The sequence below is a fragment of the Aulostomus chinensis genome, chromosome 15 (assembly GCF_037954235.1).
Source record: "Aulostomus chinensis isolate RoL2024-O1b breed Wild chromosome 15, RoL_Achi_v1.0, whole genome shotgun sequence".
In the NCBI taxonomy this organism is placed as follows: domain Eukaryota; kingdom Metazoa; phylum Chordata; class Actinopteri; order Syngnathiformes; family Aulostomidae; genus Aulostomus; species Aulostomus chinensis.
Window position 1 is genome coordinate 16,107,432 of NC_141334.1, and position 20,722 is coordinate 16,128,153.

Below are 20,722 nucleotides of genomic sequence, written 5' to 3' on the forward strand. Positions count from 1 at the left end.
CAGCTTCTCTGTGCTCTGAGGTCAATCGATAGGTTTCACAGGAGAGCGGATGATTGATCTGAACAGGCTGTGATTGACATGTGTCCCGTGGGACAGCAGCGAAGATGATACAATCAACACCAAATAAAGAACACACAGGGTGAAAGCATGCAAGTCCCCACTTGATCCACTGCTGCGTACGAACGCTGTACGGGAGGAGGAGAGAAAGTACAAAGAGAGCAAGGAGCTGAAGTAGAACTCACCTAGTCTCTCAGCCAAGCTCATGTAAACGGGATCTACTCTTCTCATCGTCTTCACCAGATCCTTCCTCCTAAACTTGATCTCCACTGTGCCTTCAGGCTCCAACACACCACCTCTGCAAATATCGATGGAATGAATTTGTTTAAGACAACGTAGATTGGTAGCAACAAAAACGTGAATATGCCCCTTTTTTTGCCTTCCCACTCACCGGCTGTCTTTGTCAGCGTACATCTCCATATGGCGAGGGTTGATGGTGGGGTCTATCACCACCCAGGACCCTCCTCTCAGCTCAGCCTGGGGAGGGATGTACACCAGTACCGGCTGCTTGTACTCCCTGAGTCCGTCCACTATGTAGGCGCCGAATTTCAGCACTTGGTCGTACATATCTACATAGAATTTTTTTTAAAAAGCAGAATTTTTTTTTTGAGATGATGCATGTGATGTGTCTCAGTGACTGATATCCACGAGCGCTTAAGTACCTTTCATTCCTCCAGAAAAGCCCCTCCAGTTGGCAAACACTATGAGAGGCAGCCCCTCTCGGTTCAGGTCCTTAATGGCCTGGGCTGTTTTGAAAGCAGAGTCAGGGAACCACACCTGCCCCGCCTGCTGGATGATCTAAACACACAAACACATGCCAACGTCACGACCTGGGCATCTGTAGATGTGGTGCATGTTCATGCTTGATTATTATACACTGGGTGACCCCTAACCTTGGCTTCTGAGTCTAAATTGGCCGGGTCAGCTGGGATTGACAGCTCCACTGACCTGGTTTCCACAGCAACCACTCCGGTAGGTATCCCCCCAAGCCTGTTGAAATACTCCATTCAGCACTGACACACCTTGATTTGTCCTAGAAAGCTATTATCCATGATGAAAGATGTACTTTGGGAAATATGCCTAATGTGTGTTAAGTGTTTTGTTCGGACCTGGCCCTGCCCACCACCACACTCTGAGCCCATGGCTGCATCATCTCCATGAAGGAGCCGTGGTCAAAGAAGCCGCTCTGCCAGGAACCCTTCGGAGCTTAATAGACACAGAGGACACAGTAACATCACAGAAAGTCAATAACTGCAAAACTGGAACCATGTTTCTCTTATTGCTGTAGTACTTTTATAGCCAACAACTTTCCCCCTAGAGTCAGAGGCTGAGTATTTTTATGTTTTCACTCAGAATCTATAATCTTGGCAGCAACAATGATGGATGACTGTATAAAATAGCTTGCTCCGTTCTTTTTTTCTGCCTCCTAACCCTGGGAAACAAGACACAGCCTCTGAGGTTACGATTCAATTAAGCCTCGACACTCATCACCAGCAGAGACACGTGTGTCCTCCCACATAGTCCTCCAGTATCTTCTCTGTCCTAAACAGTAATTACACTGGCGTGGATCCTGCTCGGTCCGGGCCTGCAGCGTGGAACACACCACATTCACTGCGGAGCTATCGCGATCTTGCCTTGAGCGACACGATACCGTCTCTCTTTTAGTGTCTTAATAGCTTCGGTGGAGGTAATGAAGTAGTTCAACTTTTAACCCAGGTCACATTAGCTACGGATCTTTTATTCTTCTTTTTCTAATTTGAACTGTAAATGACAAAACGGAGAAAACTATGGAATCAATATTGCTGCTTATTGAGACTTGTCTTGTTCAAAGTGGCTTTTACAGTAACTAAATCTGTATTATTATCCGTTGACTGCTGATGTTGTTGTGGTTGTGTTGTGTATTTAGGTTACGTGACTTGATTAGTGGTATTTCTGCAAAGCACTATGGGTTGCTCTGGGTAGGATCAGGTGATGGACAGGTACAAGTCAAATTTGTCCTGCTTTGCCTGGGAAGAGTCAAAACGTATAAAACTGCACCTGCATCTTTCTGTAGGTCTTATTCACCAATAGTGAGACATAAACATTGACGTATTTAATAATATTTATAATAACGAAATAAAAATGCAGGGAATCCTTAGATTTAGGAGGACTGACATAAAAAAAAGTCAATACTGATTTACCTGATTTTCTTTGTTAACTAACCAACTAACTCAATTTGTTTTGTTATATGGCGTCAAAGGCACCTTTAGGAGAGTTATGCTTTGTTTTCTCTTCATAAAGTATCTGCAAATAATCTTAACTACCAGAAATGTGTCACCTACACAATGACATGACTACAGCCGAGCCTCTCGTATTATGATCTGATACAGATGTGGACAAGACACTCACTCTGGCTGGGACGTCCTGCTAACATCCAGCGAGGGTCATAGGGGGCCTTGGAAGGCACAAATTCAACCGGACGATCGATGGGATCCTTGGCATCGAGGATGGGAACGGGACTGAATTTGCACTGAAGAAAGGAAATATCTTTATTGTATGATCAAAAACCACACATCTGAAGGTTGATCAAATCTACACCAAGTCAGCTACATGGTACCTTGGGCATGTAAGACAGCCACTGCAGAAGAGTGAAGACTCCCTCAAAGTCATCACAAACGGTACTGTGGGTCACACCGTTGTTGTGCATGATCTGAATCCCACCCAGCTGGTTATTGGATGTGTACACTTCTCTGCCCAGCACCTAGGGAAGGACAAATCTTCTTTAATGACAATACTTTTCCTCAGTGTGTGATTTTTTTTTTATCTTCATGGGCATGGAAGTAAATAGAGGCCGTTAATAGTAAATTATGCTGACTAATACAGCGCCACACTGCTGCTGTAGAAGAACGCTTGAAAACTAGAGCACAGCGCCAATGTAATTCAGAGTGATTTGGCCTTTGGAGGCTCCTGTTTGCTGGCCTGCAACGGGGTAGTTAATTCACTGCTCATGCTGTTCAACCTTGGCTGGGAACGGAAGGTATTGCCAGCTCGCTTTAGTGGTGGAGAGCAGCAGATCAATGAGATCGCACACAGACATGCCAGCTAATAACACAAACACCGTGTCATTGATGCAGGTGGCGCTCAGCAGCCAGATCACTATCGCAGCAGTCACCGGTGGGTGGCAGCACTTGTCACTCTTGTAGTGAGGTGGGTTGTGGTGGTGGTGGTGGTGGAGTCTAACTCATGGCAGGAATAAATACACTCTCCCAAACCAAGCAAGTGGCTGTGCGCTGTCATGGATATCTTTGTGTGGTTGAATTCTGTGATAATAGAATCTACTGTATAAGGGTGAGACCACAATCTACTCCTCATACCCTGGAGAGTGTCCCTGTGCCAACCTGAAGCCATAAAATCTCACTCCCATCTCACCCTATTTTTATAAGCAGAAGAGAACAGGTGGCAGGGCCCTGACAAGGTTCCATAAAAATCAGAGAGGAGTTCAATCCCTACCCTCAGCTTTCACCTTTTCAGCCATCATTTACTTTCTTTATTACCATTAATGGCTATGTATCAGGCTACAAATCTAGGGCGCACTCCTAAAGCTGTCAGGAAAGGCCGCTGCCCCGAGAAACATTGCAGTCACCTTGACATACACAAAGCCTCTGTGCCTCCGGCCATCGCGGCTTCATTAAGATTCCACAGCAGAAGGGCAGAGGAGAAGGTGACATAGGAGCAGGGACGGAGGGAGAGAGAGAGAGAAAGGAGAGGACCACTGGGGTATTTCTGTTAGCACTTACTGTCCAGACTCCATGAAAATATGAGAGCTTGCCAACTAATTAAATTATGATCTCTGGGTGGCAGCCTCCTGCCCCCGCCCCCCACCCCACCCCCACCGAGCGTCACTTAACAGCCAGGGAATCTCATGAATGAGTGAAAAATATCAATCGTGCTGTGCATCGCAAATACAAACGCAAATATTACGACATTGTGCATACTCGTCACTAACCATTAGTATGGGTGTACTCTCAAATAGAGCTAAACAATGAGGCCATCTAAAAACAATTGGACTTTCAACAAACAACTATGCAATCATGGAGCTATTTGCATGAATTGTCATGTTGTGATCCGTCACCTAAATTGAAATGGAGCCATCTTAATGCACTGACAAGGGCAGATAATGGAAAGCAATACAAGCATGACCACACACACACGCGCACGCACGCGCACGCACACACACGCAGCAAATCAACTACACACAGAAAATCTGCCTCTCAGCAAAACTTTTCATTTTGATTAAAAACAAATGATATGGGTGTAGTGCGCTGCAGCCTCCAGGATGTCACTCGATTGCTATGCTTGCTATTGCTATGCAAATACAACTTCATGGTTCGCTTTCAATTAATCCACTGTGAGTGGCAGGCCGGGCGGTGGCTGGGATAGACGGGAAACCGCAGCGGAACATGGAGAGGCAGAAGGAGGCCTGACTGCCGAGCTGGAACAAGCACCAAACAACTCATACTACAGTTTTCTAATTTATTTTCAGAAAACTACACCCCCCCCCCCCCAAAAAAAACCCCACAAACAAACAAACAAAAAAAACAAGTGTGTGTGCAGGTGGAAAACCGTTTTACACACAAACACACAGCCCCTGTTAAAGTCAGTGATCATACACATCGACCTTTCCGGAGGTGATCAATCAGTGATAGTGGCGGCATTAACGTCCGTGTCCTCTAAAACTACAATATATCAGTAAAAATGTCAGATGTACAAATATTGAAGAAAACACGCAGTAAAGAAAATTCGTACGGGAGCACAGACGCGACAGGAAAAAAGAAAATGACCATGATCTGAAGGAAACTTCTGATACGGTGCTGCAGGCACAAGCAATGACAGATGCTGGCGAGATAAAACAATTAATAATGGAGCTGAAGGACTCCATCTCGCGATAAATTAATTACTTCAGGGCCGATCTAAAGATCGTGTCAACAATAATACAGCAAAACCACAGATTTACATCAAGATGTGTGGATGAAAAACATGAGAATATCAGAACTGGAGACCCGGACGAGCGAATAAAAAAACCTCAACACCGGAAGAAACAAACCCTTTTTCACTCCTTTGAAGAACATTTTCATGACTTCACATACCACATATGAAACTATGCCTCATCTATGATAGTAAAAATAATCAAAGAAATCCATTTCATAATTTACCAGTACATTTAACTACAATTAATGATGAGCGACGGGGTTAGATATAAACGTACGTATGACATAAACATGCATCAGTATTAACAAAAAGAGATTTTTCTCAGTCGATCTGCTGTTAACCACAGATAAAATAATATCCGGGTATCTATGAGGTTAATATCCCATGAAGAAAGTCTATAAATTAGGAGAAATAATAATAATAATAATATTAAATAAGGAGAAGAATGTTGGATCATTTTCTGTAAAATCCTTCCTTTCATATTAGTGGCATGTTGATGCACACGACAGAGTCGTGTCCTCAATGTAAAACAAATGAATGTACTTATTTTCCTGTTCGTCACATTCATACTGGCTGGAATTCTACCTTGTTGAGTGCTCCAGCTCCAGTAAGAATGATATGGGAGTTGTCCACTTGAATGGTTCTCTGTCCAAGCCTCACCAGATAGGCCCCGATCCCTATGGCCCGGCATGTTACCTAACGAAAGAGAGCCATTGTGTGTCATTTCAGGCCTGTTTCTTGTTTCTGGTGTGCAAATGTGTCATCCTTTCCTCTTACCAGGTTCATGGTGATGATCTCCTCATAAGCCAGCGAGGATTCTCCAGCAATCATGCCAGAGCCTTTCAGATTCTCCACACCCAGCCCCTCATCCTTCCCTATGATGTCCGTGATCTTGTACCTGCATGACAACACATATATTTTCTCTCATCCAATATAATTTCCCCGCCGCTCTCACTTGTGTTCTAATCTTTAAACTGCACACTCGTGCACATTTGCCTGAGCCTACAGCAGCTCCTACGGCCGTCCAAGTCAAGTACCCTGATAATGCAATCGGGACATGTACCTGGATTCTCCCTCATCCTCCACGTGTTCACAGTGCACAGAATTTAGGGCTGAAACCTTCTTATAATCCTGAGGCGTGAGGTATAGGTACTTGAAACCCTGCAAAGGAAGAGAACAATCACCTAAGATAGACAGTGACACTGAATGATGCTGAAGACAATACAGAATAAATACTTTAAAAGGAAGAAGACGTTTGTGTGTGTGTGTGTGGGGGGGGGGGGGGTTCGGGAAAAATTAATCATTTAATGTTTAACAAAACAACAATATGAGAGTGAAAAAGTCTTATTTTGCTCTGACTTAGGAGTGTATATTGAAGTTTGTGATGGTGAAGAAACCCGTCGGCATAGGGGAGTTTTTCTGGAATGCCATCTCTCTAAAACTGATGGCACATTGCTAATTTCAGGAGCCTCATTCTGCAATTGGACTTTGAATCACATCATGTACTATAACTTAAACTGATTGATTTCATAGTTTTGGACCAGCATCTTCAGTATCTTTATGAAGTACCTTGTGACACTACCAATGTCAGACAGCAACACTGCGGCAGATTACATGAAATAAAGAGCATTTTCTGCTGCTGCATAGAGAATATTTAACCCTTCACATCAGCGTTGGAGCCAGAAGGGTTTGATTGTTACGCCTCTGTTGTTGTGAGACTGAGGCTTTGCTGGCTGACCTTGTAGGGGTCCTCTGGATCTTTCCAGGCCACGTGGAACATGTGTCGGATTTCTTCTGCCAGGCCAATGCGGGCGCCACTGTTGGCTGCGATGTAGATCCGAGGGATGCCGCTTTCTCGCGCCATTTCGGAGGCTCGGAGGAACAGCACGTCTTCCTGAGGCCCGAAAGAGCCGATCTTGTGTGTGATGTCATTACTTATGACGATGATCTCGCGTCCAGCTGGATATTCTGGCGTACGAAGGGTCATCCGCCATGCCACCATACCAATCTGAACACACGGGAAACAGGCACCTTAATCAATACTGATCAATATCTATATTCAATTTGTTAACTGATGGAGAAAAAGTCTGAGATTCTACAATGGGAGTTCTTCTTCTTAACATGTATTTCTATTCATCTTAAGGAAGTGAAATTGACAAAGTCAGTGGGTACTTGATCTTCAGAAAGTGTAATAATGTATTGTGCAAGAAAGGAAAAAAGAAATCAAATAATAACCACAAACAAACCTCATTGCCACCTGGAAGTCGGTTCATCTGAACCAGCTGACCTTGAGCATCAAGAACCAACTCTGTGAAGGTGAGCAGCTCCGAGGGAAGAGGGCATGCTGGTAAGTGGGCATACGCTTGGCTGGAGTGCCATAGTTTTTTCAAAGCCTTAAAGAAACCGATTAAATTGATTTCATCAACACAATGAAGCTGGCGTGTATTTCTGTGTACGTTGGATACCATATAATCATCCCGTTCTTTACCTGTCTGAACATTTCTGGAAAATCGTACACATAGGTGGTGCCCAGTGACTGGGCCTGGAAGCGCTTGGACTGCAGCAGGTCCTTGGTGACGTAAGGCGTGTTGATGAGCATGCCGTGCAAAGGACCCTGCTTGTCTCCGTACGCTTGGAACATGATCTGGGCAAAAGAGAGAGGAAGGAAGTCGTTTTACTGACATAATCTCCTCTCCGGCAACCTTGACACGAAGCAAACAAAAACTAGGATTTTGGGAAACGTGATGGTGATGATAATGAGCATCTTTCACTCCCGCAGCAACAAGATTCAAATACTCATAGGTGATAAAATAATAAATACATACATACGCTTTTTTATTCAGTTTTTTATAGTGTACTCAAAATGACCAATGGTGCATTACAAACAGTACTGTTGCATCACATAGAACCCAGATATCGCTGGGAATTATTCGAATCCCAACTCTGGGCTTGTGTAGTCTTGTTACTATCAAACAGGCAAATATCCTGATATATATATATATAGATAATGAGAACATAGCGTCTGAACACTGATATTTATCATTTTCCATGTTGTCCAGCCTAACAGAACCTCTACAATGCCATGAAATTCTACAATACTAGCTCGAAACCTCTTCCTGTTATTGAGTCTGATTGATTTCGTTGTGACACCTTTAAAATTCAACACCTCCTTATAATTACAGCGGACTTTCTCCCAACGCAACGCATTTCCTTGAAGCTGACACATTTCCTTCAGAGATTAAAACCGCATTGATTACAACTACTTTTAATATATTTAACAGAAAACTCATTTCAACATATTTTCCATTTGTTATCATGGAAAGCATCCAAAGCAGCAAAAATGGAAAAGAAAAAAAAACCTAACATGTAAAATGTATAGCAAAACTATCAGAATGATTTTCAATCCATTTTGTAGCCTAGTTGTTCCTGAAACTTGGAGCTGTGGAGGAGTGAATGGATGTGATGATGAACAGATGGAGGAATGGCTGATGGAAGAAGAATAACTCACCGGATTGGCTGTGAGGAAGAACACATTACTAAAAGAGCTGTCCGCCAGGGGAAGGGCAAGACACCATACTAGATCTCATCTCCAAGTTTGGTTCAGTTTTAAAGCCAGGAACTCTATTTTAAACGTGGTGGAAATACATTTCTTTTCTTTTTTTGATTTAAAAGAGAAGCTGATAATTTGGGAGAGATGAGGTTCCCAGGATGGAGCAAAAGCCCTTCACCAGTGACGTCAATGATAAGCGGATGAAATGGAAAATGTATGAGTGCCCCACCTGTCGGTCTTTGGGCCCCACCTGTCCCGTTCGGGAATCAGTGACCTCCTTGTACAGGCTGATGTCCAGGTAGTAGCCTGACTCATTGGTGAGGAAGAGACGGATGGGAATCTGTTTTCCAGTTGGAGTCAGGCGGATATTTATTTTCAGTTCCGCCTGGAGGACGCGCAGCTTCCACAGCCGGCTGCCGTAACGCATCACCATGGAGCGCACAGACTCCTCAATCTGCGGGTATATTTAGAGAGGCAGATTAGGGATAACCTTCAACACCTCAGTGCTAACGAGGTAGGTGTTGTTTGACGTAGCCCACCTTTGAAGGGTCCATGATGACCGTGGGGACAAAATTGAGGAAGATGTGGTTACAGTCAGTTCGAACTGTGGTGTTGTTGAAAGCCACCTCCAGCTCATCCATGGCCTCTAGGAGCAGACGCTCTGCCTCGTTGTGAAGGTACTCAAAAGAGGCTTCCTGGTGAAGGAATGGATACACGGCAAGTGGGAATCAAACACCAAACAACCCAAAATAAACAAAAACAACATCCTTCTTCTTCTATGTTCTCACCTTTGTGACAAGATCAGAGTGGCGGATAATGGCCCGCACAAAGAATCTGTAGTCTGTAACCTCTGTCCCCACTTCCACGCGCGCTGCACCAAGGTAAAGGTGCATCTTGTGGTTGGCGCAGGGAATGGCAGTTAGCGCAAAATTACGCATGCGATTGAGCTCCAGCTGGAAAGCTAGTGCTGGCTCCAAGTGACGATATATCCTGTCCTCCTCAAACTATTTGGACACAAACACGATACAATCAGCTTCTCCACACAAGTCAGACATCCTCGCCATCATCCGCTCCATTACGAAAAAAATAGTTTAAATAGGCAATTTCAGGAACTCCATATAAGATTAGAAAGATGCCTGTGAGCTACACACAGTATTAAGTAAATGAAATCACAGGCAATCTCAATCTCAGAAAGCTGCTAATGGGTGTCATTTCTCTTAAATGAGAGACATAATTAAAGAGTTCATTACTTTAATGAGTTTTGGTGGTGTCATTGTAGTGAAACTATCAGGGGTAACACAGAGAGAGAGGAAGAGTCATCCCTGACTGTGAGTGAAAATCAACACTGCCAAGGAGAAAGAAACTGAGTCTTATAACCTCACGGTGTTTTAAAGGATCTCCAAGCCACAGAACATCTATCAGTCCGTTCCGTCTTGAAATTTGTCATAACAGTGTAAAATGTAGTCTTCTCTACGTGTGGCCAATGTATCGATTTAAAATAATAGGTAGAATGATATGATATGAAGACCTACCTTGTCTCTGGCACGAAATGTGAAAAATTTGGGAAATTCTCTCTGTGGAAAGTAGTGAGATAGACAAAGAAAAAAAATGTTATGTTTCTGGAACAAAAACTGTCGTTCGGTTTTAGCAAATCGATGAGAAATGCCTCGACCTCCTCGGAGCAGGTGAAAACGCACTATTAAGTACGCAGTGATCATCAATGCTTTACCCTGTCGTTTATCTGGCAGGAAATCATGATTTATTCTATCTGATGACAGGTTCACACAGTAAACATAACAGACTGCATGGATACATACACACACACTACACTAATGCATAAACCATTAAACCATTTCCTTCTATCTGAGACATTTGAAGTTCTGAATAATGCATGCCAGTTCTGTCTGACTTTATCACATGAAGTGTCCCACTTGCCAAAACAACAGCGCAGCGATTAGAGATGCTCTCAGACTACATGATAATGCTAGAGCCGTAGTAGCGCACGCACTGCCATGATTACTCCTCACACTCGCTCCACAATATATAGAGAAAGGAAAAACATTTCAGGGTGAGCAAGCGGAAGGGTGTCGACTACAAAAAACAAAACAAAAAACACTCCACGGAACAAGGGCCCGCATAATGACAGTGACACCAGCTAGCATGATTAGCTCTCATCAGAAACTGTGGTTCCATCAAAAGACAAATCAAAACCTATTGTGAAAAGAAGGGCGTGAGCGACGGGATCTCTGAAACGTGCCCTAAATCCCCGTCATTGACGCCATCAACAGAGTGCAAGTGGTTGTTGTTTATAGGTCTGAGCTGGCAAAATAATCATGGTAGCACCTCAAAATCAGCAGAGATTGTCACTAAACTGCCATCTGTTTGGATATCCACACTAAATATGTGTGCACACATTACTGCAGGGCACTTCAAATTTACATTTCAAGGTGACAGAATCGACACAGTAAGACACGATGGGGGGGATCTTAAAGGTTCAGCGCAATACTAATCAAACTTATATAAATGAGGGGCAGTTTGTGGGTTGTTTTCAGTGACTTTTTGAAAGCTTCCTTTTATGATCTGTTGTTTTCATCAAATCTTTCTACTGCGACTGAATGTCTTTCTTGATATTTCAAGTGCAAACTCCTGCTTTTTGATTTGTTTTTTTTCCCACGAAACGCAACAATGCTTTTCTAATCATCAGTCTCAATAAGCCTGCCCTGCTTTCCTTGTCTCTACTTACATGAAACCTTTGGTCCACCTCACAGTTGACTTGCTTCCTGTAATCCTGTCATCATAAATGCAGCAAAAGCAAAGCATGCAGGAAGGAGATACAGAGAAAAAGAAAGTAAGCGGAATTTCAAATGCAAACGATCACAATTACCACGGTAATGCACTTTATATACATTTTATTAATGAAACATATTAGTAATTTAAATCAAAAAAGAGGTTGGAAACATGTTGATACATGCCATTCAAATACAGTTGAAGTGGTGACATGCAGGGCAGCAGAGAGGGACTCAAGCTGAGTTGGGAGATATTCATTTGTAGACTCACCTTCTGGGCCACGAGGAACGTCAATCTACGGATGCCATGTTCAAACAGCATAGATTTCTGGTATTGATTGAAAAAAAAGAAGAAGTGTTAATTAGGACTAAAATATTGTGTTACTTCTGATAGAGTTTTGAAAACAATTAAAAAGTTTCACTGTTCGAACCTTAGACTGAGTGATCTCCCGACACATGGCTGCCAGGCCATCGTCATCGCTGTCGCTGTCAGTCTTTATGGCCACATTCAGTATGTGGATGGGTTCATCTTGGACGCTCTGCATGACATAAGATTCAGCATTCTGATATAATCAGTCAGTCGATGAGCGGCCCGTGACCATCACAATCAAAAGTCTGTCTTGTCACCTTGTTGTCCTCTTCACCGTAAAGGACAGGATTGCCTCCCTCGGGGAAGGTTGGACTTGGGGGAGGGGAGTCGGAGAAGCAGCTCAACACATCTGTTATGTTCCTGTAAGACAGAGAAAAGATATCACACATCATTAGTCAAACGTACAAGATCCGTTTCACCTGCTGATGAAACACATCTAAATTCAGAGTCGAACCTTGTGAACTCTTGGAAGGAGCGGAACGCGACCATGGCTCCCATCCGCTGACAGGGTGGAGTGAAAGACGTGTCGAGGAGGACATCACTCACGCTAGCCACGTGCACCATGCCGTAGTGGTTCAGGTTAGAGGAGAATGACATCCTGAGGTGTTGAAGGAAAGAGTTTATGATGAGAATCTGTTGCATCACTCGTCACACTCTGAAGAAGTTAACCCAAACCACCTTTTTTTTTGTTTTTAGGATCTGAAAACAGGATTGAACCCTCAGCTTTTGGGCAGTATCAAATTAGAGAAGCAGTGGAAATTAATATGGTGTCCCTTTCACTTGCTTGCAAAATTATAGGGGATGATTTGGTTGAGACCGTCACCTTCGCACTAAACAAAACTGATACTGACATAATTCCAACAGTACAACACAGTGAGAACAGCTGTGCAGAGTGTAAGGGACTTTAGACAGAACACCAGTTAGTCAACACTTAACAGACATATTCATTTTATAACAAGGAGACAGAACACCACCCGAAAGATCCCTAAAGTATTCTTTTTGTTGTTCGTGCTTTGATTTTAAGAGGAATCCCAGAAGTTATGCCCACTGAGTGCAATTGAAGATTTTTTTTTTTTTTTTGTACACCAAACCTGTCCACAGATTCCAAATCTGAGCCACTTTGATCCTTTGATGTTTTACTATCTTGGGCTTTGAGGTCCTGGGGTTTAGTTTCCTGTATTTTAGTCTCCGCTGCTTTTACACTGTCCGGGATTTGAGGGGCAGACATTTTCCTGGCAGGAAAGTCACAGGTTTCAGTTCAGGAGATTTGCACTGGTTCTTCTTCTCTGATTCCACATTGCCTTCGAAATTATTCAAATATTTCACAGTAACGAAGTGCGCGCACGCATACACGCACACACACACAAAAACACGTACACACAAGTTGAAAATTACTTTTACAAAGACACTTAAAAATTGTCCAGGCAGAGGCGACGGCCAAGGGCCATGCTGTAGTCAGTAAAATGAATCGGTGACACCGAGTTCCAGCAGCATTTTCATTGTCAGAAATTGAAGGGCACCAAAAAAAAAGAAAGAGGCAGAAACAAACAACTTGTTTACTTAATCGTCAGAATAATTACTTCCAACGCAAATTACTGCTTTGACCATGCAGGTAAAGTCACTAGTAGTCTATGCAATAAAAAGAATGTTTACAATACCTGTTGAGAGTGGGGATGTTCCCTCTGCAATCAAACAACACTGATTACTAAAGGGGTTAGTGGCAAGCATCAGGAGAGGAAGGAGGGCAGTCAAGGGGGTAGCAATGTGTGTATGTGTGTGTTTGTGGGCACCTCAGCATGAAATTTATGACGCACTGGTCATGCAATGGATGTAAAATTTGAAATAAAAATGCAAGATCAGAACTGATTCCAATATTAAAACACACATTTCATTTCCTGACTGCTCCCTTTACAACATGCATCGTAGGCCTCTCAACAGACAGTTTCACATTCCCATGCCGTCTTTAGTACACAATGATGAACCAAAACATGACGGCTGACAATGAGACGTGAAATCCCAAGCATGCAACGTGTATGTGATGGCATTCGAAGAATTTGTAGAACAAGCTGACGACAATGCAGCGAGGGCATGGGGTGCGAAGCAGCAGCAAGCAAACACAGGTTCAAATGCAAAGTGAACGCAGTCGCATGGGAAGGATGCGGAACATGAGGGCACAAGCTTTTTTTTTTTTTTCCCAAATGCTGAACATGTACAAGACAAATCCCAAGTTTCTCTCAGGTTTCTGTCTCACTATATGGCATAGCAGCAACCCCCTTGGTTTTGTTCAGGAGAGCAACTGACATGAGGTTCTTGAGGCTGGGAGCTTTGATGTTCGTGGTTCTCCCACACTGACAACCAACAGAAAAGAGCTTTTTTTTTTGTGTCTTTCTGGTTATTTTTCGTTGCACATGAGAAGCATTTACTTGGTGGAAAACAACGACACACAGGTAGGTAGGAGGCTGGGAGAAGATGTACGACACCACAGATGATTTGAGATTATGAAAACTGACAAAGCATCACTACTTTAGAATAGATGTTAATCTCAATATTAGAACCCACTCCCACTAGGGGATTTGAACCATGCCCAAGCCCGTTTTCCCCCTAAAGTCTGGTTCCTCTGACTAGTAGTGAGTGCTCTGTTCTGTGCCAGGGGACAGTATGCTTCCCTGACCCCGGCACTGTACAAACTGACAGCAGCCACACATATAAACACACACCCTGTCCCACATAAAGCAAGTTAGAAAATTTTAAGGAGGAAAAAAAAATAAAAAGGCCAGATATATAAGGAGCTTGGCAGCTTAATAAGAGAATTTCAAGTACTGCATGTCTCTTGCTTGACGCTCACTCACAAGTAGCGAACCTACAGTTTTGGGTGCAACTCTCTCGTTACATTGTGTCACAATGTGCTGCGTACAGAGCCTGACAGAGGAGTGTCACTCCTGTCCCGCTTCTGTGACAAAATATTACCTCACTGATGATGGAAGTGTGCTCAGGCCCGGAGCAATGCGGGTGCAAGGGGGGTGGGACAATCGTGCTTCAGCACAGTAAAATGCAACCTGGCCAAGAGTGAGTATGAGCACATCTACAGCTATTCATACAAAAATACTTCAGAAGAAAGAATAGATGGAGCCACAGCATAGTACTGACAATTCTGGGGTAAGGAGGTAGTGAAAAAACAGAGAATGCTTAAAGCTGGAACTGCTAATTTACCAGCATTCCTGCAACCAATAAAAATCCAGTTTGCATCCCTATCTTAAATATTGGTTCCTGTATAAATTGCCAGTAAAGGGAAGAGCAGCGGGAAAAGCTAATGCACACGTGAGCTTCGTGAGCATTTTGCATGGGTGGTACCTGTTAGGGTGCGAGGTGGGAAGCATGAACTGGAACTCTACAATACATGTGTTGTCTCTCAGCTGCCGGTGTTGAACACTGTTGAGCTCATAGGCTATGTATGCTCTACGAACATATACCTGCGGTCATAAGAGACAAGCAGACGGACAAGATTTATTTGTGATGATCCGCGTTTTAAAATTCACTACAATGGCATACAGGACAGATGAGCTGTGAGATTTTTTATTTTGTTCCCTCTCACCTCAAGAGCTGCCATCCTGACTACCTGATTACTGTGGTAGAAGAAGTTGGGCAGGACATCAAAGATGGATGTTTCTGAAAGGATGAGTTTCTAGAGGGAAACCAGACATCTGTAATACTTGTTTCATTGAGTTAACTTGCTTCTTTAAGTCTTGATGTTTACTGCCTACCTGAAGGTTCTCAATGCAGAACTGGTGCCCATACATATCGATGGCTGAGAGGAAGATGGACTCCACTTGGTTGTGTCGGAGCTCATAAGAGGGGAGGTGAGAAGCTATCAACACCTGGAGAGAGAGGATGAATGACGGAGGCCCCTTGCTCTCAACTCATTATGGTCTTGAATCATAAAATCATTAGGTGTCAGTTGGACTGGTTAGTTAGGCTCCACGTTCTGCTCAATAACCTGATTTATTTCTGAACACTCCGGGAAGACTTGTTCGAAATCTATTTACACTTAAAATTTGGTTTTGGTCTGAGACCCACGTCTGAGGTATGGCATCATCTGACTGCAACATTACTCACCAGTGACTATAATCAACCCAATTTCAGTGTTGGCAAAGATGCTGTATTGACTCTCCTATAGCTCTGCCTGGTCCAAATATTTTTTTTATGAAAATCCTTCACACAAGTACCTAAAAATTCCATCACGTGCAAATTATTTTGTTGACAATACATTGCTAACTTTTATCGTTTAATAGTTGTCATTTCATTTAAAATATCAAGTCCTTTAAACGGTACATTGAAGTAGTTTCTCAACCAAAATTAGGAGCAAACAACCAACCTGACGTGCACGCAGTGCCACTTTGGCGTTAGTTGTCTTGCTGAGCTGGGTGAGTTCAGTCAAGATGGTCATCAATTCATCTGTCAGTGTTGGATCACGGCCACACAACTGGTCCTGGAGACAGGGTAACGTACAAATACTCACACGTTCATGTGCGGGCAATAAAATATCAAAAGTGCCGAAATGAAATGTGTGCGCCTTCTAAATGTCTGTACAGATAATATCTGACGCAAAGTCTTGAAACAGAAATCTTCCTCACTCAGTGAAGATGGACACTTACAATCAGCATCGTAACCAGCAGGTTCTTCTTGGTGACTTGGGCATGAGAGAAGATGTAGTTGAGCACGTTCGCCATGTCACCTTTGTTTTCTTCACGCAGGGCAAACACACACTTGTCATAGTGTCCTATGAAAGCCAAGACATACCAGGTTTGGTCATTTCTGCACAGAGCAAGTGTCGCCTTACACAACTAGGTGTTTATTATGAAAGAGCTCTGCCCAGTGGAGAGAATGAGTAACTGCATTTCTTCTGGTGGTTGTAGTTGCAGCTCCTCACCATTCTGAAACTGGATCTCCACCTTCAGGTACTGACGGAGCAAGTCCATCACAACTGCCTTCATGTGGCCTCGGATGCCACTGCGATACCTGTCAGAGACAAGATATGCAGCTATTGCTTTGCAATAAGACAGTTGGTTAAATCTTAAATCCATCAGTTTGTGGAAATAATGCTAACTCCCTTCTAAAAATATATGAAAGGCACACCAGTGTTACAAATGAGATAAAAAAATAGAATAAATGGCTTGCAACACATTTCAGACTGAGCCTGCAAGGATTGTTGGAGATCTCAGATACTGAATACACAGTATTCACAGCCTCCCTGAAACAATGGGGGCCTTTGGATGCCAGGATTTAGCCTGTGGTACTCACTTCTGCACCAGCTGAACGATGCTTTGTGTGTTCATAAAAAAGACTTCTCTCTCGGACTTCTTGTTCAGAGTAGCGGCATGGCTGTCAAGGATGTTTGCAATCTGGAAGTCAGGGAGATACAAACTATAAGTGCTGAGGACCGCTGAGTTAAATTGTTCCTGTTTCAGGTTCGCTATGTCCAGGAACAAGTGGAGATTGTAATGTCCTGATTGGAATCCTCATATTCTTAAGTAGGTAACAATGAACAGTGAAGAGTTTCTCTGACTGACGAGATACATGTCAAAGGGATTTTGTGGTTGTGCTTAGAACGGTGGGGTCACCTGCTGGCTGGGGAACTGGCAAAGCACAGAGGTGATGTTGCTGGCATACTGAGCCATTTCTTTCTTGATGGCTTTCTCTACAGCAGGGGGGATGCGACCTGACACACTGGTCATGATGTCTTGAAGCTCCAGCAGGGGCAAAGAGGGATCGCGCATGGTTTTCATCAGCCTTTCCACCCATTCTTTCAACTACCAAGGATACAAATAGTCACATATTTAAGGAACAGCTTACATTTGGCGCAGGGTTGATGAGGGTTTGCACCAGTTGGGAGGGAGTTCTTACCTTAGCACCAAAGAAAGGCTCAGGAAGACAGTAGCCACTCATGATGTGAACAAGGTGATCCAGTGTATTGTGGAAGACTCGGTGTAGTTTCTCCCCCCTCAGCGCTACAGCCTGGGTAGAAGGTAAGGCCCCTGTATACAGCTCTGCCTGCAAATCAAATGCAAATATCTATCACCTTTTTCAGCGTTTGTTGGTGTCATACATTGGTAATTACCAGGTCTAGATTGAAGTAGGGGGCATCGTTAAGATTGGCATTGCTATGGACCAATACACACACACACACACACACACACACACACACACACACACACACACACACACACACACACACACACCTATTTCCTTCAGATAAGTACATTTTGATCTTTGTCAGCAGCCTGAATATTTAAACTCTTTGCATCTCATTTTTGTTTTTCTGTGATAATTCATCATTGGTCAGTAAACAGCAGGCATACAGAACAGGCTACTTCACTGTGTACCAGTTGACTGCACAATAGTCGGACACAGTACCTGCTGTACTCTGGTTGGGTCGTCGAGTTGCAGTTTGGCGATGACACAGCCAGGCTCCAGCGCTGCCCCAGCCCTCTTCACATAGTGGATACATCCAGACTCCACAGCTGTGAGGGTCATGACCATCTTCATCACCTGGATATGTCATCAAAGCAATGACACCACAGGTAAAGCAATTGTGAACTGCTTGTGTGTTTGCATCTATCTTGTGTGCGTGATAGGACTGAATATTCTGTACCTCGATCTCAGCGTAGCACTGGCCAGAGAACACGTGCCCGCCATCCTCAACGGTGAACTGGATGATCTTTCCTGCTGAAGGTGATCGAAGCAATGAGGGATCGTTTTCCTTTTCAAAAACACAAGTCTTATTCCCGATTGTGATGCGATACCTGTAGAGACCAAAAAAATAAATTGCATTCCTTCATGTGCATCAGTTCAATGAGAAATACTATAATTTATGTATTTATTTGCTGCCGCAAACAAATGTTTTTTTCCTTCTCTTACCTGTCCACCTCTTCCTTCATGTAGGTTGTGTAGCTGCTTCCGTCATAGGAAAGCAACAGGCCTCCGTCACTGAGCCGGTGGACGTCCACCTCGGCTGAGGAGTTGTTCATGATGACCACGTAAGAGTTGGGAGACTGGCGCGTGACGGTCAGGACATACTTAGTACCTTCATAGATCAGCTCCACATCCACAGTGTTGAGAAGTGTGTGGGCTGGCAGCACCTGGCCCCTGAGGTGCAGGGTAGAGAGCACGTCATGTTTTCTTTTGTGGCAAAAAAAACATATAAAAATAAAACTGTTTTCACCTTCTTTATAGAATAGGATGGATACAAACAACTGAAGGTATAATCTGTCATAATACCACTTTGTTCCTTTGAAAGTGAGTGAGAAGTGTAGCACACAGATGAGACCTGTCACTGAAGTGAGACCAATGAGAGGTTATTTTTAGATGTGAATTCTGCATATATAAAAATCCAGAAAATAATTTTTGATTGATATCCACGATTAGCACCTCCCACTCTAGATTTGTATCCATCAGTCATCACGTGCACTAAACCTTTTATACATCCATTATTGCTCCTGGCGCAAAAGGGATTACTACTACACTACTATACTCTCATGATGAGAGCCCATTATTACCTTTCCAGAGAGTGCAGGAAGTTGGATACGCTGTTCCTTAGATTGACATCTGCCACGTGAAGGGCTCCACTCACGATTCCCAGCATGGTATCAGGACGTTCTGCCTGCATGCAGAACACACTTTAAACCAAATATACAACAACACTTCCCTTAAATCGGTGTGAGACCCTGTGTGAGAAGCGTCTCAATCTTTTACTCGTTATAACCTGTTATGTCACATACATACATATATATTCATATATATATTGTCCTCATAGTTGTTTTTGGAGGAGCATGTTCTTACCTGCATCTTCTCTGAGATCAGCCTATCCAGCCAGCCTGTGTCAATGCTGTTGTGCTGAAAGCTTTCTGTTTCCAGCAGCTTAATGAGATATTCAACTGTGGTCCTGAAGTCTCCTCTGATAGACAGTTCCTTCAAAGCCACCACCATGTTGCTGGAAAAGATTAAAAATAAAACCACATATATCAAGTCTCTTTACATAATGGCGTTATAGAGATTTTAACACTGTGGAAAATTCATGCTATTTGTGATTTTTGTTTTTTTGGTTCAAAAATTTGGAGTGTATTTACGAGATGGCTTCTTCACGATTCTCTCCCCAAGAGAAACAGTGTCCAAACTGTGAGTCGGCAAACTCGTGTAGTCCGCCGGCCGCTGCCACGCTGAAGTAGCCCCACACGTTCTTATTGCTGCGGAAATTTAGCTCTTGAACTGTTCCGGAACTTGGCTTGAAACCCTGCAATCAGACACGCACGTCACATTTCATTCTCTCCTAAGCTGATCCGTAGCCAACTAATTCTGACATTGAGAAGAGGGGAACAAACATGGCCCTCACCTACACTACAATGGAACTACAGAGAGAACATTTGACAAGAAGCACGACGGAAATCGTAGACTTTATGTAGCAGTTAGTAGGAGTACCTCGTCTGGATTTTCACTGGTGATACGTGCTGCAATGACGTGACCCCGTGGTGAGGGCGCTGTTGACAAACCCTCAAAGTCAATAAGACAGTCTCCCCAGGGCTGGACCCCATAAAGCATCCGGATGTCTTTGATTCGGTGAAGGGGGATACCCATGGCAATCTACCAGCAAGTAAAGGAAAAAGCACAACAAAGTTAACTCCAGCACAAATTGGATCGAAATTAGGATTGTGGATTTTTTTAAATTTATTTATTTATTTATTTTTAAGATTCACACATGCCTCACCCCCCACCACATTTTTTGAACTGTTGTCCATATTTCTAAACAACTGATAAACATCTTGCTGAGAGACAGTGACTGTTGGTGATGGTTAAAGATAAATGGAAGGTGCCGTCCTCCGTGCCAGAGAGTGTCACCCACCCACAGTAGCACCCAATCACCAGCTCCACCATTCAGCCGTCCCAGCAATGCTGCCCTTCAGCTTGACTGCTGCTGACCTATATACACAGACAATCCTG

The 20,722-nt window shown here is 43.5% G+C and overlaps 1 protein-coding gene across 9 annotated transcripts in view; it reads right to left on the bottom strand.

Annotated features, from left to right (window-relative positions):
* The window catches only part of acaca (acetyl-CoA carboxylase alpha), a 31,716-nt gene that overhangs the window by 4,370 nt on the left and 6,624 nt on the right, over nt 1-20,722 (bottom strand). For 2 of the 9 annotated variants that reach the window (XM_086178990.1, XM_086178986.1), the window contains exons 12-51: nt 20,204-20,365; nt 19,855-20,018; nt 19,568-19,718; nt 19,285-19,388; nt 18,647-18,874; nt 18,381-18,531; nt 18,143-18,277; nt 17,633-17,779; nt 17,350-17,538; nt 17,030-17,130; nt 16,659-16,747; nt 16,384-16,508; nt 16,104-16,217; nt 15,493-15,606; nt 15,324-15,413; nt 15,083-15,201; nt 13,390-13,413; nt 12,823-12,963; nt 12,186-12,329; nt 11,989-12,091; nt 11,793-11,900; nt 11,633-11,689; nt 11,319-11,363; nt 10,108-10,149; nt 9,364-9,579; nt 9,115-9,270; nt 8,805-9,029; nt 7,514-7,669; nt 7,272-7,418; nt 6,764-7,033; nt 6,089-6,186; nt 5,803-5,923; nt 5,611-5,721; nt 2,654-2,797; nt 2,446-2,566; nt 1,167-1,263; nt 951-1,047; nt 720-855; nt 449-626; nt 243-355 (exon numbers count right to left, since the gene is read on the bottom strand). In XM_086178990.1, coding sequence (XP_086035116.1) covers nt 243-355; nt 449-626; nt 720-855; nt 951-1,047; nt 1,167-1,263; nt 2,446-2,566; nt 2,654-2,797; nt 5,611-5,721; nt 5,803-5,923; nt 6,089-6,186; nt 6,764-7,033; nt 7,272-7,418; nt 7,514-7,669; nt 8,805-9,029; nt 9,115-9,270; nt 9,364-9,579; nt 10,108-10,149; nt 11,319-11,363; nt 11,633-11,689; nt 11,793-11,900; nt 11,989-12,091; nt 12,186-12,329; nt 12,823-12,963; nt 13,390-13,413; nt 15,083-15,201; nt 15,324-15,413; nt 15,493-15,606; nt 16,104-16,217; nt 16,384-16,508; nt 16,659-16,747; nt 17,030-17,130; nt 17,350-17,538; nt 17,633-17,779; nt 18,143-18,277; nt 18,381-18,531; nt 18,647-18,874; nt 19,285-19,388; nt 19,568-19,718; nt 19,855-20,018; nt 20,204-20,365 — 5,233 coding nt within the window. The remainder of the gene's footprint in view (nt 1-242; nt 356-448; nt 627-719; nt 856-950; nt 1,048-1,166; nt 1,264-2,445; nt 2,567-2,653; nt 2,798-5,610; nt 5,722-5,802; nt 5,924-6,088; nt 6,187-6,763; nt 7,034-7,271; nt 7,419-7,513; nt 7,670-8,804; nt 9,030-9,114; nt 9,271-9,363; nt 9,580-10,107; nt 10,150-11,318; nt 11,364-11,632; nt 11,690-11,792; nt 11,901-11,988; nt 12,092-12,185; nt 12,330-12,822; nt 12,964-13,389; nt 13,414-15,082; nt 15,202-15,323; nt 15,414-15,492; nt 15,607-16,103; nt 16,218-16,383; nt 16,509-16,658; nt 16,748-17,029; nt 17,131-17,349; nt 17,539-17,632; nt 17,780-18,142; nt 18,278-18,380; nt 18,532-18,646; nt 18,875-19,284; nt 19,389-19,567; nt 19,719-19,854; nt 20,019-20,203; nt 20,366-20,722) is intronic. The other 7 variants (XM_086178987.1, XM_086178989.1, XM_086178988.1 and 4 more) reach the window with 7 other exon arrangements.